General features: G+C 44.6%; 2 protein-coding genes across 2 annotated transcripts; one reads left to right on the plus strand and one right to left on the minus strand.

The window, feature by feature from the left end:
• Nucleotides 1–436: 436 nt before the first annotated feature.
• GNL1 (G protein nucleolar 1 (putative)) lies at nucleotides 437–12205 on the minus strand. Its single transcript, XM_007483481.3, has 14 exons — nucleotides 12068–12205; nucleotides 11678–11755; nucleotides 11088–11191; nucleotides 10485–10650; nucleotides 9980–10116; nucleotides 9703–9854; nucleotides 9451–9522; nucleotides 8542–8749; nucleotides 8256–8351; nucleotides 7508–7702; nucleotides 6028–6206; nucleotides 5662–5824; nucleotides 4485–4625; nucleotides 437–4140 (listed from the first exon to the last, which is right to left on the minus strand). Exons 2-14 carry the CDS (start codon nucleotides 11734–11736, stop codon nucleotides 3902–3904), a joined length of 1911 nt encoding a protein of 636 aa, XP_007483543.1. The 5' UTR covers nucleotides 11737–11755; nucleotides 12068–12205; the 3' UTR covers nucleotides 437–3901.
• Nucleotides 12206–12328: 123 nt separating this feature from the next.
• On the plus strand, nucleotides 12329–16886 carry PRR3 (proline rich 3). The gene is made up of 4 exons (XM_007483480.3): nucleotides 12329–12460; nucleotides 14312–14374; nucleotides 14597–14911; nucleotides 15165–16886. The coding sequence occupies exons 1-4, from the start codon at nucleotides 12388–12390 to the stop codon at nucleotides 15266–15268; spliced, it is 555 nt and encodes a 184-aa protein (XP_007483542.1). The 5' UTR covers nucleotides 12329–12387; the 3' UTR covers nucleotides 15269–16886.
• Nucleotides 16887–17303: the final 417 nt, after the last annotated feature.

Below are 17303 nucleotides of genomic sequence, written 5' to 3' on the forward strand. Positions count from 1 at the left end.
GCAAATAAAAACAATATAGCTTTAAAAAAAATTCTTAGAATACTCAGTATTGGTTCCAAGGCAAAGAGTGGTAAAGGCTAGGCAACTGGGATTAAGTGACTTGCCCAAGGCTACATAGTTAGTTAGTATCTGAGGTCACTTTTGAATCTAGGACCTCCCATCTATCTCCAGACCTGATTCTCTATTACAGGTCAGGTAGTATACATTTGAAGCCCCAAAAAATAGGATCCTACCAAATTCCTTGGATGTTTGTTGTGTTTTGTCCCATATGCTGTATTTATACTGCAAAGCAAAATACTTGTAGATACCTATCTATAAACTGGGCATCACTCACTCATTAATTCCAAGAGCTGAGATGCTGGAAGGGCATAAATCTCATAATAGTCCAGCAGATATTAAAGTTGAGGAGCAGTATTGAATCAGCTCCAGGGCTTCCTTTTTTTTTTCATTTAAAGCAATCTGCATATTTATTCTTTATTAGTATCAACAGTTTAAGACACCACAAATACTTCCCCCAAAAAATAACCCCCACAGTGATTGCACAATTCCATGTAATAGTGATTATGACTGATAGTACATGCTTTTTCAGTTTATCCATTATTTACAGAAGTGTGCTTTAATAGCTTGATACCAACTTTGTCCATTGCATTCAACCTGAGTTTTGTTGTCTCTTAGTGTTGTCTTTAATTACATTCTATTAACTATTGTGCATATTTTTTATGTCTACCTTCATGTTACTTCTTCTAAGTTCAATTTCTTAAGGGACCTAGGTGGCAAATGGTGAGAACTGAGCATTTGAGTCTCCAAGTAGGGAGCTGATGGATTAGGTAGAATATCTGACAGAAGACTCAGCTGGTTCAAGCAGGGTACATACATTTCAGAAGGTCTCTGAAAGGATTGGACATGAGGGAAGCAAATATGTTGAGAACACTTGATTTGTGGTTTCCAAGGATTTCAGACTAAAGCTGTCTCAGAAAAGAAAGGTGGAGGAATTATTCTTTCCCCATGTGCCTTCAACTTGAGCCTCCTCCAGCTTACTCACAATGATTTGTCACTTGGGTGAGTATAACTGTCAGGCCCATGAATGATTTGGCAGGGGAAAAAGCACATTCACTCTTGGTTTCTGGCAAACAGGAGTATCACCTGCCCCAAAAAAGATCAAACTCTCTTCCCTTGATTTTGGGGGCCTCCATGGTCTAGTGCCACCCTGCCTTTGAAGCCATGTCTCATACTCCATGATCTCTGCTTGCTCTATTTGTTAAGGGTTTCCTATTCTTGAAATTGCCTTCTCTACCTTCCTGTTGCCTTTTATCTCTCTAGAAGTGTAAAATGGGTCACTTCCAGATAAGGAAGAGAAAGGAGATACACTAACATTCAGGTGCAGCCACCTTATTTCTGCCCTAAACCACAAGCTCCAATAGGACAGAGGTCATCCCTGATTTAGCTACATCTGACCTAGTGCTTGGCACAAAACTCAGAAAATAACAGGCACTTAATATTTGTTTAATGAAAAAAGGCCAACTCACCTGGCTTCTCCTCACCTTACAAGTTGCTTTTCCTGCCTTTCTATGGTAATTTATTTCACTTTTCCTGTGGCTTCCCCTTCTTCCTCAGCCTTACAGGGGACTGTGAAGCTCATGAGGAAAATACCCTTTGATTGATGGTGAAGCAAGCCATCTACCAGGAAAGACTGAGGAAGTGAGCTATGGATACGGGTTGAGGTGGTGGTTTTCAGATCTGGCCGATGGTCCCCCCCCCTTTTTTTTTTGCTTAACTGTATTCTGTTATAAGGGAGTGGGGGAGTCATTGGAAAGTAACAGTAATGTTCTTTTTTTTAATGCATTAATAAAACTTCATAATGCCAGGTGATGATTCCACCTTTGACCTTTTCAGTAAAGGAAAAGTAACAGATGGGGAATTCAACACTGAAGAGGTCTTACAAAGAAAGGGCCTGTCTTTTGTTAACACTGGAGGTGATTTTGTTTTTTGGGGTGAATCATCATGACAATTCTCGAGACAGCAGAAAACACAATATGATAATTCTTTCTACTCAATCCCTTATTCTAAATGGTTGTAGAATAATATGGATGGGAAAACCACAAATCCAACATGCCATGCCAAAGGCTTCCAGATTGTCTATTATGTGAATGGACATAGAATATCCAGGGAGCCCTGGCAAATAAATCCTTAAATTGAACCTGGGTATATTCTAGGATCAAAGCTATCATTCTTGTATAAAGTCACTAAGGAAATGAGATACCTTAGACTAACGCTTCTGGCCCCCAAGCAATATGGGCCAGTGCCCTGGGTCTGATAAATTTTTGTCAAAAATTGGATTAGATGATATATATTATCATCTCAGGGAGGAGAGATGGAAGAGAATTCGGAATTCAAAGTTTGGGAAAACAAGAATGTTAAAAATGGTTTTTATGTGAAATTGGAGGAAGATTTTAAAAAATAATAATTAGGTTTAAAAAGCTCAAGTGTCCATTAGTCTAGGAGTAGGTAAATTGTTTTTAAAAATGCTAAAATATATCCTGTTAAATTATTTTAGACAGTGTATTCTTTTGTCTCAAAACCATAAAAAAGATTCTTGAGGTCTATACTGTGTAGAGATGGAGGACAAGTGGGAAATGGCTGCTATAACTGGGCATATACCTAGCAGAGAAAGGATGAGGAGAAATTTGGACTTGGGTAATTTCTGAATACAAGAAGCCATTATCTCTTTACCCAGGAAGTTTAAAGAGTTTGGTATTTCAAGTTCAAGTTCAGGGAAATTTAAAAAAAATAGTGAAAGACAAAAACTCTGGTGACTGATGTCAAAGTTCTCTAGAAAAGAGCTGGTACCCTGGGAAGGCCCAGGGCTGGATCCCTCCTTAGCCCCACTATCACACCCACACCCACCTCAGGCTCTCTATCACCCAATCTCAAGTCAAAATTAAGGCAGACACAAATAGATATATGAACAAGGGTCCCCTGCCAAAGGAAGGCTTTCTTTCCCTTTCTGGACTCTGTATGTCAGACAGCCAGCCATCAAAGGTGAGGGTTTACCCACTGGGCTTTCAGAAATATTTTAACAACAAAATTGTTTCCTATTTATTGTCAACTTAAACCATTTAAAATGTTTGACCTCACAGAGGGGACCATATCCATTCACCCTCTCACAGTAACACCTAATCATTTTGTACTTTTTAAGATCTGAAAGTATTTTATTTCTGCACTCAGAAACTTCTAAGAAATGTGCAAGAACTGTGGGAGGACAAACTCTTTTTCAGTCTTAAAATGTGGGTGCCTGAAGATGTGGCATTCCTACTGGTATCTGCCTAGATGGGCTCCTTGAAGGAATCTGGCCTTCTACTTGAGTTTATCACCTAGGTAGGACACCTCTCTATCTCTGACCTCATCAGAGGGACTAGGGAATGATTTCCTTCACAAGGACACATCCTGTGATAGGTCTATTAAGGCTTCTCCTGAACATGTTGTCCCTTCTCCACCTAGAAGAGATCTGGGTCTGGAGGTTTTCTGTGTACTACACTGAAGAGCCTGGGATTAGACCAGATATAACTGGCAGGAACTGACCCCCTATGTCTGGTCTTTATTAACAAGACAGTAGGAGAAAAGAGGAGCAAGAGAGAAGGGGATAGGGACTTGGTGTATTAGGCCCTATTTCCAAAGGATTATCATTAACCAGGGCCCCTAAGGGAAGGGGGCTTTGGGTGAAGGTTAGGATGAGACCTCCAACTGCCAGGATAACAATTCGATCTCAGCTTTAGTCCAGATGGGAAGGGGGCTAACAAAGCAGGTTATCTTTATTCACAGTTGGGGACACGGAAAGGAGGTACTCCCAGATCAGTCCAAGAGCAAGGATGTTGGATAGGAGGGAGAAAAAAAGGTTGGAGATTCAGCATTCATCCTCACCCAGTAGGGCAAAGGGGTTTGGCCCTGCCAGGTTTGAAGGCCGGGCAGGGATGGGGGTGTCTTCATCCCCCTCACCCTCCTCATCAGCATCTCGGTCCTCCTCTCCCTCCTCTTCCCCAGAACTGCTCAGCTCTTCTTCCTCATCCTCATCCTCACCCGACAGTCCCACCCTCCCTTGCAACATCACCAGCTCCAAGGTTTCTGGATGAGACTCCCAGGAGGCTAAAGGGAATGGGGAGGAGACAAAAAGAGGATGATGAGGGGTTAGAGTTGGAGGAAAGGATGTTTGGATCCTTTAAAAGAAGAAAGGATATGAATAGAAATATGCCTGAAAGGGGACAGAAGGCAGGAAGAAGGAGAAATTGGGGTGGAGAGTAAGGTGCAACAAATGTAGGAGAAGAGTCCCTGAGGGAAGGAAGACACAGAAAATCAGATACCTAGGTCCAATAGAGGAGAGAGGCAAAGACTGTCCATTTAGATGCTGTTGGTGAAGGAAGGCTGGGAATTTGGGTAGGAGGCAAATAGGGAGGAACAGATCCTAGGAACTGCAAGTCTGTTCCTTTTACCTCGCTGTTCAGTGTAGCCAGGTGGACGAAGACAAAGGCTGAGCCGTCCATCAGCAGCCAGCCGCAGGAGGCTATTGGCTGCTCTGTACACATCGTTCCTAGCTGCTTTGGCTGTCTTGTAACCACGCTTCTCAGCCCAGGCTACAGGAAAGGTAAAGGGATGGAGAAAGAAGAGGGTATGATTCAGTTAGTTACCCTGCAGCCTCAGAGGCCTTCCCAAAAGGATAAGCCCAGAACAAGAGACAAGTAGAGCACATCCAGAAGAACTAATATGATGGGGGTAATCAAAACCATGCTATATCAGGAGCAGTAAAAGGAATTGGGAATATATATATATATATATATACCCCAAATAAGGAATGAGTTAGGAGAGCCACAAGAGATATCTTTGAAAAAAATGAGGAAATATCCTTTGGAAGATGAACTGGGCTTATCTGTATAGCTCCAGAAGGCAGAACACTTGAAACAAAAGGTGGCATATTCACAGGGGTATACTCAATATCGGGTCAACAGAATTAAACAATTATCCAGCAATAGAAATGACTGGCTTGTGAGGCAATGACTTGACACTGGAACTGTTCGAGCAGATGCTAGAAAATCATGCTTCTGTAGAGATAAATTCATGCTTCAGGTAAAGGCTGAACTAGATGATCTCTGAGACCTTCTATATTTTAGGACTCTTATTTAAATTTTCTCTGAGATATTTAAAGTCAGAGAGGTGGTTGGCTGGGCGACACAAGGATGTCATGATGGAGGAGAAAGAGAAACCTTGAAGAAATGGGGATGAGATCGGAGAGGGGACATAGAAACTGACAAGGGGATGACAGGAAAGAGGAGATAAGGATTGAGACCAATAGTAAGGGAATGGCAGGAAGAATATAGGGTTATAGATTTATAGCTAGAAGAGTGCTTACAGGTCAAGTACAATCCCTTCTTTTAACAGATGATGAAATTGAGCCCAGAGAGATTAAATGATGTGCCTAGGGTCATGTAGCTACTAAGTATCTGAGGTGGGATTTGAACCCATGTTTTTCTAACTCCAAGTATAATGCTCTGTTTTATCATGCTGCCTCTAAGAGGAGGAATAAAGAGGAAGGAAATGGTGACTGAGGGAGTGAAGAAACAATGAAGGGGAACAGGAATGGCATTGTAAGGGTAGGTAGCCTACAGAACCTACCTTCACAGATGTCCCAAGCACACCAGGGGGGCTCATGCCCTGAGTCTTCAGCTTCAGGATGCCTCAGCCGAAGCAGTGCCTGGACAGGTATTCGGGAAGCCAGGTACCCCACAGATGTGTAGGGCTCCTGGATCTGAGCAATGGGATATATCCCGGCCAGGACCTAGGGAAAGACCCAGAGGATTGGTAAGACCTGGCATTTTATTGACCTTAGGCCCCATCTCTCACTCTTTTCAGGGAACTAGGAACCCAGATCCTTTAATTCCCAGTTCATACCCTTTCTCCTTTAGCCTTTAACTTCTTTAGTGCCCCAGAAGCAACTTAGCATACTCCCCTCCCAGCACCCTTACCTTCCAGTCCCCATACCTGTAGTTGTCGGGGCAGCAAGGAAGGAAAGATAAGGCCAGGGCAGTCACAGAGCCGAACAGTGGGTGTGAGGAAATATGTCTGAAAGTAACGGGTGTGGCCAGGAGTTCTGGAAACGCTCACCACCTTCCGACCTACAAGCCCATTGATCAGGGATGACTTTCCCACATTAGGAAAACCTGTGGGAAGGAGAAGAGCAGTGAGACAATATAATAGACAATGAGGAAGATAAAGAAAGGTGAGAGACAACCTGTTAAAGTTCCAAGAGAAGTTTAGTCAGAGAGAGGAAATGATCAAGTCACAGGTCAATCAGAGATAAAGATCAGGAAAAAATCATGCTAAAGACAGGCAGAGCATCTAGGAGTTACATCATCCCTACCATTTCCAATCCACCCACTAAAATGTCCAGAGTAACACAACTGTCTGTGATCCTCCTTCTCTAAATATCTATGGTGCATTCTTCATCCTTTCTGACCTGAATGATCCCTTGGACCCCAAACCACCAATCTCAATAATTTACCTTGTGTATTTCAGAAAATCCTAGATGGCACTGTGAAGGTTACTCACCTAGTTTAACCCTGCTCATTTTACAGTTGAGAAAACAGAATCCTAAAGAGAGGTGACTTATCTAAGGTCACAGAACTACCCAATGGGCAGAGCCAGTAATAAAAAAAAAGTTCAATGGGGCAGCTAGATAGCTTAACTGATTGAGAGCCAGACCTAGAGATGCTAGTTCTTGGGTTTAAATCTAGTCTCAGACACTTCCTAGTTGTGTGACCTTGGGGAAGTCACTTAACCCTGATTTCTTAGGTCTTTTCACTCTTCTGCCCTAGAGCTAATATTTAGTATTGATTTCAAGATAGAAGGTAAAGAATTTTTAAAGAAGTCAATCTAGTGATCTTTCCTTTTCATTATTCTTCGGTTTCCTCTCATTCAGACATTGTTTCAATAAAATAGAGACTTTAGACTTTTTTTAAGATAAACTTTTCATCATCTGATCACCACAGCAATAACTATTCTAACAACCCTCCCAAGCTTTAACCTTCTTTTCTCAAAGTAGCCCTTTGGTTGAAAAGAGGAGCTTCTACTAGGGGGGTAGCTAGGTGGCTCAGTGGATAGAAAGCTAGGTCCAGAGATGGGAGGTTCTGGGTTCAAATCTAACCTCAGATACTTTCTAGCTGTGTGACCTTTGGCAAGTCACTTAACCCCCATTGTCTAACCCGTACCATTCTTTTGCCTTAGAACCAACATATAGTATTGAGTCCAAGAAGGAAGGTAAGGGTTTTAGTTTTGTTTTGAAAGAGTTGATTCTACTATGTAACTGGGTCTAGCAGTTTTGGTCTTACCCAGTACTACCCCCAGAAAACTGAAATAGACTCTTAGGGACTAATATGCCTTCATATTCTATTATGAAGTCCCTAAATCCTAAAAATTGCCCCTCTGAACAATAATGAGGAACACTGTGTTCCTGCTTCCTCACCCACACAGCCAATAGTCACAACTCCATCCTTATATTGCTCCCGGGTTGGGCCAGTTGGTTCCAGAGCTACGTCTGTTTGCTGCTCCACCAGTACTGCTGATCCCTCTTCATCTTCTTCTTCTTCCCCGGAGCCAGCCTCCCGGCTTGCCCCAGCTGCATCCCGGTCCATCTTTTCTCTCCAGCTGCTTAAATCCACTACCATAAGGGGAGATAGATTGGGAGGAAGGATTTTTAGATTTCCCAGGAAAAAAAACCCTGCATTTCCTTGCTTAGTTTTTTTGGAGGGTATAATAAGAAAGGCAGCATAGCATGGTAGACAAAGAAGTGACCTTGGAGTCAGGAAACTCTAGGTTCAGATCCTGCCTCTGTGACCCATTGCAAACCACTGAAACTCACAGTACATCAAGGCAACCCTCTAAGACAAAATAATTTAAAGGACAGTTGCATATCTGCATTGATAGAGGGAGGCCCTTCACTAGAAATTCTCTATACTAATAAAACCATAGATCCAGTCCAAAGGAAAAAGAAACCAAAAGGATTTTGCTTGAGGAAAAAAATTCCCAAGGCTTCCACCTGCCCACAAATACCAGGGTATCTGGCAATGGAAGATCTTCATTCAGTTTTTCTAGTTCTCTTGACTCTCCTACAACTGTCCTAACTGAGGGGCTGACTTCTGGTAGGAGGCAAGGGAAGAACCCCAGACCTTCCCCAACCCTCTTCAGGCCTTCTCTCAAATATACACTCAGACCTTTTCCTGCAGTAATGGTCTCACAAGCCCTCAGCAACTGTTCTGGTCCCAGGGCACGAGTCCAGACCCTTCCTTGTTTCCGACGCTTCTTCAAGACTGAGAAAAGAAGAAGAGAGGTGAAGGGACAATAAAGAGGCCAGATCCTATCCCTTCCTCTTGCTCTATTCCCATCATCATTGACTTCTCATTTGCTACCTCCATTCCATAAAGCCCTTGGAACCTTGGGTCTCCCAGAAGACTCCATATGTTCTCCCATATGTCCTTATGTTATCCAAATTCCACTCACCAGTCTTTGGGTCCTGTGGGGTTTGGGGGTCTCGAGGGAAAGATGTGAAAAGAACAAGGTGGAGCCGGGGGTAGTGCAGACGAAAGTGATACTTCCAGGCTATGACAAGAGCTGGGGGTGCCAAGTCTACTTTGTTCAGCACTAGTATCAGTGACAGCCCCAGCTCCCCTGTCACATACTCATATAAGGCTGGGGGAAAGTTGATGACCTGTTGGGGAAGGGAGGGGAAGATATGAAGTAGGAATAAGAGTAAGTTATCCAGGAACCTTCAATTCCTCTTTCCTCTAGTTTCTAAGAATGGTCCTATAGGCATCAACTTCTGTATTTGTGAGACAATAGAGAGCCAAATGAGTAAAATAAATCCAATGAACTCAGAGCAAAAGAACAGCTGAGAAAAAGTAATACATGGTGTTCTGGGGGGAGGCAAGGCTCTCAGATAAGAGAAAGACATCTAGGAATAGGAAAAGGACAGATAAACTAGATAAACAGCAGAGGCAGGGTGGAGAGTAGAATAGGTTTTGTTTCCTAACAAAAGAGAAACCTACAGATAAGTCCCTACTTTTAAACCAGAAAGAAGTTACAAAGAGAGAAGTACCATTGCTTAATTTGAAGAAGTCTAAAAAATCAAGAGTAGAGGAAAAAGTGTTGGGAAGGTGGGAGAGGATGTGAACAGAGGGTTCCCAGCAGTTACTTCTTAGCTGACCCCTTGAGAAGCACCTAAAGCTGTTCAACCCTCCAAAAACTACAGCTGACCTGGCTGGGAAAGGAACCACTAGGTAAAAAAAAAAATAGATTCTTATTTTGTGGAAGTTGAAGAAAGAATCTTTTCCCTTTCTCACCTCACCTCCCAACTCTTGCCTTTAATATCCACCAACCCATTTTCCCATTTGCTTGGCTCTTCTCACTCACTGGATGCCGTATGTCTGTGATGAGGAGGACGATATCAGACATCTCTAGTACACGCCACAACTGTCGCCAAGTCTAAGAGCAATTAGATGAGGAAAATCTGAGCCTTGTACTACTAGTCACATATCAGTGACAACTTATAACCACAAACCAGCAAACCCACAAAGGTCCATGTGTCACCTACCCCATTCCCACTTCTTCTGGGAAAGTTCATTTCTCCAAGTGGGATCATATAATACTCTGCTCTTATCTTACCTCCAGGTTGTGTTCAAAGTAGCTGAGCTGCTCAGAGGCGTAGGATCCATGGATCTTCCCCAGATACTCTTGGAAACTCTTTTCTTCTCGGGTCATCAACTGTTCCCTGGACATCTCATAATTCCAAGGGGGACGACGGGGAAAGTCTAGGTCTAGAAAAGCAAAAAGAAAGAAAAATAGAAATGTGAGGGCTCTCAGGACCCAGATATATGATATCACTCTTTTATCTTCTAATCCCTTGAGGATTAGAGCAAGGGTCCTGCATCTCATTCCTTACTTGAGCCTGGGCGGTAGATGTCCCCAATGTCAAGCTCTAGAGATTTCTCATTAACTGGTTTCAGCACTTGTTCTCGAGCAGCCCTCTTTTTCCGTTCCACCTCTTCCCTGGTCTCTCTTTCAAAGTGTAACCGGTATCTAGGGAAATGTTGACCCATAGTATTCAACTTAGTATATAGTATCTCCAAACCAGTATTTTCCAGATTCCCCTTAAAAATCGTAAGCATTTTTTCTCTTTAAGGAACCAAGGCTCTTAATTTTCTTCTTGCCTACAAAGCCTCCCTTTCTAGGGATAAAAACGTTCTCTACCCTTTCCAAATGAACCCCTTGCTCTGCATGCCCCAACTCACTTTCAGGATAACTAAGAAATCCAAGGTCCTTCCTTCAGAGTTTTTACTTCAGTATATTTGAACTTTCTATTTCACATCCTTCCTCCTACACACTCCCGTCCATTACTCTCAGTGCAAGCGAGGGGAAATCCTAAGTGCTAAGTTTCCTACTTTTACCTATTAGGATCATAGCGATGGCCAGAGCCGTGGTGGGTTGGCTGCTGGTTGAGCCGACGGATTTGCTGGGTCACAGATTCTCCATCAGAGGTGTCAGTCTGGTCCTCCCTCCGCTCCCGGCTCCCACTGCGGCTGTTGGAGCTGGAGCGAAATCCATCCTGCAGCCCTGCAGCCAAGGGACATGACATCACCTGACGCCCAGCTCTCCACAGACGCAGGCATCTCATTCGTCCAGCTCTCTCCTTCTAAACCAACTTCTATCCCCTACGGGGACCCATATATTCTGCTTCTCGACATGGTCTCTCTTCCCTTTTCCTCCACATGCCAGAACTCTTTCAACACCAGGAGGAAGGAGGCAATCCCACTTCATGTGGGGGCCCTTCTTCCAACTAAAGGAGTTCTCCTCCAGATGTGGATAACTCTCTGTCCATTCCCTCCTCTCCCTGATGAGGGAGAGATCAAGGGTTCTTCCTTCTCCTTTCGAACAGAAACGGCTGGCTCTGTCTGCCATCCTCCAACCTGGCTCCAGATGCAGAGTTCAGCCCTCTTTCCAGATGTGCGGGAGACTCAGGCCCCGCCCCCTCATCTCCCTCCCGCACTTACCTCGCTTCCGCTCGCGCTTGTCCTGCAGCTGTTTCTTCTTCTGCTTCACGCTGAAAGGCTTCTTCCTCGGCATGGCCCGGTCTGGCTCCCGTTGGTCTCCAGCCCTATCAGGGGTCCGGCCGCCGCCGCTTAGTCTCTACCTAAACCCCCCAGGCTGCCCCCGCCGCTTTGGGCCCGGGACCCTTGGGGGCGGGGCTCTGAAATGACGTCACTCAGCGGGTCGGACCAAGTCTCGCCTCCTTAAGAAGTCGGGGGGAGTACGTTGTGGGTAGGAGAACACAGGGAGGACCACCGGTGTCCTTTGTGGGGAGGCCTCAGCCACTTCCTTCTGCGTAAAGTACAAGCGTGAGAAGTGAGGCCGGGGGGAAGTGCAGGGACGGAGAGACGCGCGAGGTGCCGGCCACACGCCAGTCCCTCAGGAGTCCTGGGGAGGGATGGGGGCGGTACGGGGGGTGTGGAAGAGGGAGCCGCGCTGGGGCGCCGACCGACAGTACTGACTTCGTCACGGGCGATACCAATTCCCATTCGGAAGGAGGGGGTGAAGAAACCATCCTTACCTTTCGTTCCTGGAGAGAATCTACCCAACTCACCTAGCGGAAGGGCCGGTGGGGTGAGTGGACTCTACCACTTGTGAGGTGAGGAAGAGCATAGGGTTAAACTAAAGTGACCTAGAGGAGGAAGAAGATTGATCATACCTGAAGGAAAGGGGAGGGGAGGGGGAGGGAGGAAAGGGTAATGAAGGACTAGGTTGCCCTGGAGATCCCTTCAGGGAAGGTCAGAGGTCATGCTCGGAAGAGCCGCGAGACTCTGCATCTAGTGAAAATTAAAAAAAATAAAACTTAGGTGGAAGTAAGCTAATAGTAGTGGAATTTAAAAGGTCGTAATTGGAAGAGCACTGGGGCTTAAATGGGCTAAGGATTCTTTGGGGGAGGTCAGAGGTCATGAAGTTGGAAGCGGTGGCGTGGGCTGACTGCGGTTACCGAGGTTACCACGCTCCTTGCTTGCTCCTCCTCATTTCTCCCCCCCCCCAACATTCTAGGCCGCGGTCCTCCCGACTCTATGATATTTCGCTAAGTGCTGTTTCTCTCTTTTTTTTCTTTAGGTAGGAGGTGTGTATGTGAGAGGGGGAAGGGGGATACTCAAATTGGAACGCTACAAGGAGGAAAGGCACACGCCTGCGCAGTCGTCGCTCCTGGATGGATCTGCCGGAAGCGGAAATAACCGGATTTTCTCTCCCTCCATATACCGCCCCCTTCTCCCGCCGGCCGCGACTCTCCTCGCTGCTATTACGCTGGCCGTGATGCCCAAGAGGGGGAAGCAGCGGCCACCGGACCCCGAGGAGAGTGGGGATGAGGAGAGTAGGAGCCCTTCTGGTAAGGGAGAGGTGTATGGACCTGAGGAGGGCCTGGAACAAGGGCACGAGACAAAACTCGCCAAGGCGTGGAGGGAGAAGGCGAGAACTGAATGAGATTACAGCGGCCTGAAAGGGAAGGAGCCCACATTGCGTCTTATTGTAGAGTAGCGCTAGGCAAGAAAGATATTCTCCTTCCCTTTTTAAGGGCGGTGGGGTACGGAGAGCTAAAAGTGTAAGAGCGCACATGCGCTTACCCCCTGTACTGTGGCGCGCCCGGGAAGGGGAGGAAGGGCGGGGGCGGCCGATGCACGTGCCTAGGGAGAATGGAAGAGTGGTGAGTCTATATTCCCGGTTCGGTAACGAGTGAATGTGCATGCTTCTGACGTAGACAAATAAAAGTAAGTGGACTGGGCTGCGCTAGCCGCCACTACCCTCCCCCATTGTCTGCCCAGGTTATCGTTGTCTATCTCACGAGTGAGATAGATGTAGTATAAAAGAAAGTTTCATATTATGGGAACGAGAATATCGAGTAACAAGCATTTTGGATTTAGAGGTTCTCATCCCAATTATTGACTGCCTGCAAACTTGAGCAAGTTAATTTGTCTCATTTGCCTCCTTCTGTTGTGTTCTGGGTGGGGAGTGGACTAAATGACCTAAGGCACTCTATACAGATGGGAGGAGTGAATGCTAATTAGGGAAGTGTTAACCCAGTTTAACCACGCTTACCGAATTGGACTTAACCGTCTGCGGTTCTAAGGCCCCATTCACAATCCCAGGCACTGCTTAAACCAAAACTTCTTCCCCTAGCTCCTACTCCCCCCCTTGTGTTTTGTATCCCCGGTGCTTGTCACACAAAAGGCATTTCATGAAATGTTGTTGATTAATTGATTGCAAGAAGAGATTAATACCGAGTGAGGAAAATACTTTAAATATTTTGAAGTCTCCAATTGTGTTTGTCAGTTTTACAGTTGAGTTAGCTTTTGCTTTGATTAATGAGATCTGTGCAGTTTGGTATGTTTGGACAAAACACAGTTTTGTGGGGGATTTTTTTGAAAGATCAAAATCTTAATTGTTTCCTTTTTAATGATATCTTTATTGGATATTTTTATGCAAAAAAAAAATCTCTAGGTTTTTTAAGTTCATTTTGTCCAAGAACACAATTCAGTTTGCCTACCCCTAACTTCCAGTGACCATGGTGTGAATCATAGTAACCACTGAGAATAAATGGCCATAAGAATCCTGAAACTGACACCACTAACTGGGATAATAAATGTTAGCTCTAACTTAGTTGCTCCCATCTTTTGGCCTTATAAAGGCAGATGTTAGCTTGGAAAAGGGACCCCCTTCCACTTTCTTATATTTGAGACCTTCACTTCTGGGTTAGAGGACAATTACAGGTTTATCCATAGGCCTCTATTTGTTCCATGATGGAGCCCTCTTCTCGCATAGTATAGTTTTCCTATGTATTTCCTGGTGGTTTATTTTTCTTGTTATTTTCTAAGATGTTGATAACAGATTCTGCTTTTCTTTTATTCTTCTGAAGCGTGATATAATATCAATATGATATTCTTTATGTATTCATAGAAAGTAAGCACCTGAAGTGCAGAGACTTTTTCATTTAGTCTTTGGTTCCCAAGACAGCACCTTGCCCATAGATAGTAGAAGACCCTTAAGGGCTTGCTGGATACAGGGAAAATCAGTCAAGTCTAGTGCTCCAAAAGGTTTCAGTCATACTGTGTACTATTGAGTCCTGATTTGAAGAGCAAAAAGAACAGAGAACTCAATAAAGGTCCTGAACTATTGCGTAAACTGGACTTTACTAAGTTGGACTGTGGTCCCTGGTGCTTATCTATCTTTTTCCTGCTCTTAGGTCCACCCAGCCTCTTGGGCCCTCCTCCCATAGCCAATGGAAAGTTTGGTGGCCCTGATCCAGGTGAGTGGAAAGGGTCTGAAAGGCCACAAGCCTAGATTGATTTAAATGAACAAATTAAGTACTTGTTACTGGCAAAGCACTCTAAAAGTTCCTATAGGAGAGAGCAGGTCTTGGGGGTTGGGGGAGGTGTTGGCATGAAACTCAAGAAGGAAAATTATTTCTGACCAACCTGAGTATTTGGTTCACCAGAAACTTTCTGTCTTTCTGTTTGTCTCTCTTTAGGCTTCCACAGAGGCCCTCAGGGCTTAAGGGGACCAGTGATCCCACCACTCCTAAGCCTCCCAGTCCCTTTTTGGGGAGGGTGCCCAATGAGAGGGGGCCCAGGACCTAGGCCTCGACCATACCTACATAGCCGTTGGGCTTATGAGGATCCAGAACCTAGGTGGGGAACAGGCTATGGGGATCATGCCAGGAATGGTCCTCCCAATGGATGGAGAAACCTTGGAGGGAGCAGTAGCCACCATCCATCTAAGAACATCCCCTGGCCCAAGAATGCCCCTCAACTCAAGGATGGAGTTCAGGAAGGTGATAGAACAGGTTAGTAGCATTACTCCTCATATTTTATTCCTGTGTCCAGAAGACAATGACTATAAATCCCAGAATGCCCTTCTGCCTTCACTGCCAAGTTACCTCACTCCCCCCACCCCCCAAGCTTATAGCCTTGGGGGATTCCTTAATCCTAGAAAAGGAGCATTTCCTGGAATGTTTCCCTTTAGAGTACCAATGAGGTGTCCCCCTGGTTCTGTCCTCCTAAAATCTTATGCTGCCTTTCTCCCACTTGCTTCCACAGATAAATCCAATCGCCCTGTCTGCAGACACTTTTCAAAGGGTCACTGCCGCTATGAAGATCTTTGTGCCTTCTACCACCCAGGGGTGAATGGACCTCCATTGTAAAACTGTGCCTTCCACCAGTCAGGCTCCAGTGGACCTTTTCTATTCTGGAAGCCCATTGCCCTATTATTCTTTGTTGGCTTCTCAGAGGTGTTTCTGCCCAATACCTCCAGCCAAGGAAGGAGCCTGAGCCTGATCCTCTTCTTTCTCCTACCTGGGGGTATGGGAGGATGGGGGGAGAGGGGGAGAAAATGAGGAGAGTAGCAGAGGAGGTTTTTTAAAAAATAATGTTTTATTGATACTTTTGTTTTTTACACCATTGTCACTTCCCAGTAACACTCTTCCTGCAGCCCTGTCTTGAAACAAAGAAAGTCACTTATGCAAACAAGTCATCAGATGGACCACATCTCACAGTATATGCAGCATTCCACATCAGTAGTTGATGTGAAAGGTTTTCCATTCATTGATCTGCATCATATGTTTCTTCTGTTAGAGGTGGAATGGGAAGGAGGGGTTTTGATTTCAATGCTATATTTTCCCCTGATGAGTTGTAATGGAAACCTAATTGGTGCTGTTCACCCACAACTTTCCCCCTTCAAGTATTACTTGTGGTTCTTGTGAGACCTGTGGTTCTTGTGAGCCCCTGGATAGTTTTGAAAAAAGACACTATCTTTACTTCATTGTCTTGTTAGTGGTGTCCTTCAGCCCCTTCCTCACCTTCAGCAATAGATCTAAGAAATTCCCTTTAGCAAGCTACCTTGTGGTTCACCTATTTCCCCATCTCCCCAAGTCATTCTGAGTGTGAAATAATGGCTCTTTACCTTACTCCTAATTTTCTTTCCCTTCCTCTCCTTTTCCCATATCCTGTCAGTTGGATTCTGTGAATCTCTACCCAGTATAGATCTCTGGGCAAGGAAATTCCCCTATCTCACTGGTTGGAGTTTAGATGATACTACTGCCTTTCCTGTTTTCCTTACCTTTATCCTGTGTAGGTTTTCTGTGAAAACAGATTTTAAGTTGTATGAGTAGGGCCTTGAGAAAGATTAGGGAATGTGGGGAAATGGAGGGACTGGAGCCATGACTGGTTGAAAAGTTTTTGTTCTAGTGCTTTTTTAAAAAATAAACTGAGGAAACATTTTATTTAATACTGGTATTCCCGAAGTCTTTGTGTATGAGGAACAGAGTATTCTAGTATAAGCTAAAATACAAATTCCTCTTTGGCACTTAAACCTCTACTCTGGCTCCAGCTTGTTTAATGTTTTATTTCCTATTGCTTTTTATGCACTCTTGTGTTTTCCTACTCACCTGGCTTATTTGCTGTTGCCCAGTACAGGACATTGCATTTCCTGCTTCTAAACCTTATTCTCATTACCTGGAATGTTCATCCACCTTACCTTTGCCTCTTGGGATCCCCTAACTCTTAAAAGCTTAGCTCACATGCAACATTCTGCACAAATCTAATCTCCCTAGTTGCTGGACTCCATTCCAATACCTTTGTATATACTTCATATTTACTTATCTATATTCATGTTGTTTGTATCTTTAATTTTCCTTATAGTAGAATGGAAGCTTAAGGGCAGAGACATGTTTTTGTCCCAGTGTGTCCCAGTTGCAGAGTACAATGCCTTGCACATAAGCAGGCACTTAAATAAATTCTTGAATTGAGTTATATTGAATGGTTGAAGACAAGTCTGGTTCCATCACTTTGTTGGTGGTCTTTGTCTGGTCTTATGTGTTGTCATACCCTGAAATCAGGGACCCCTCAATTGAAACCAATTTTTTATATAACCTGGAAGCCCCACAGAACTGTTGGGTCCTTGAGTCCATAATTTCATAGACTCGGATACTGGGAGGTTTTCTAAGTCGCCTCTTCACTCCTTTCCCACCTCCCCTTTTTCCAGAGGAGGAAACTGAGTCCCCAGTGGCTAAATGATATTACCAGGATTCAAAAAAACCTCGAGCCATCACTACCCACTATGCTTAGCGCAACTACCTAGGCTGAAACGCTTCTCCCATGATTCCCGAAACCCCCGATACGCCAGTTCAGATTCCATGATCCTTTGTGGAGGAAGGGATCCCTGCTGCAGAAACTTAGTCC

The sequence above is a fragment of the Monodelphis domestica genome, chromosome 2 (assembly GCF_027887165.1).
Source record: "Monodelphis domestica isolate mMonDom1 chromosome 2, mMonDom1.pri, whole genome shotgun sequence".
NCBI classification, from domain to species: domain Eukaryota; kingdom Metazoa; phylum Chordata; class Mammalia; order Didelphimorphia; family Didelphidae; genus Monodelphis; species Monodelphis domestica.

Bases quoted from the DNA above. Each gene is read 5' to 3' on its own strand.
- PRR3 (XM_007483480.3), top strand. From the start codon at position 12,388: ATGCCCAAGAGGGGGAAGCAGCGGCCACCGGACCCCGAGGAGAGTGGG. The intron at 12,461-14,311 runs GTAAGGGAGAGG...TCCTGCTCTTAG, and splicing joins GGAGAGTAGGAGCCCTTCTG to GTCCACCCAGCCTCTTGGGC. The intron at 14,375-14,596 runs GTGAGTGGAAAG...GTCTCTCTTTAG, and splicing joins GTTTGGTGGCCCTGATCCAG to GCTTCCACAGAGGCCCTCAG.
- GNL1 (XM_007483481.3), bottom strand. From the start codon at position 11,736: ATGCTCTTCCTCACCTCACAAGTGGTAGAGTCCACTCACCCCACCGGC. The intron at 8,750-9,450 runs GTGAGTGAGAAG...CTTCCCCAACAG, and splicing joins TCACAGACATACGGCATCCA to GTCATCAACTTTCCCCCAGC. The intron at 4,626-5,661 runs GTAGGTTCTGTA...CCTTTCCTGTAG, and splicing joins TGCTTGGGACATCTGTGAAG to CCTGGGCTGAGAAGCGTGGT.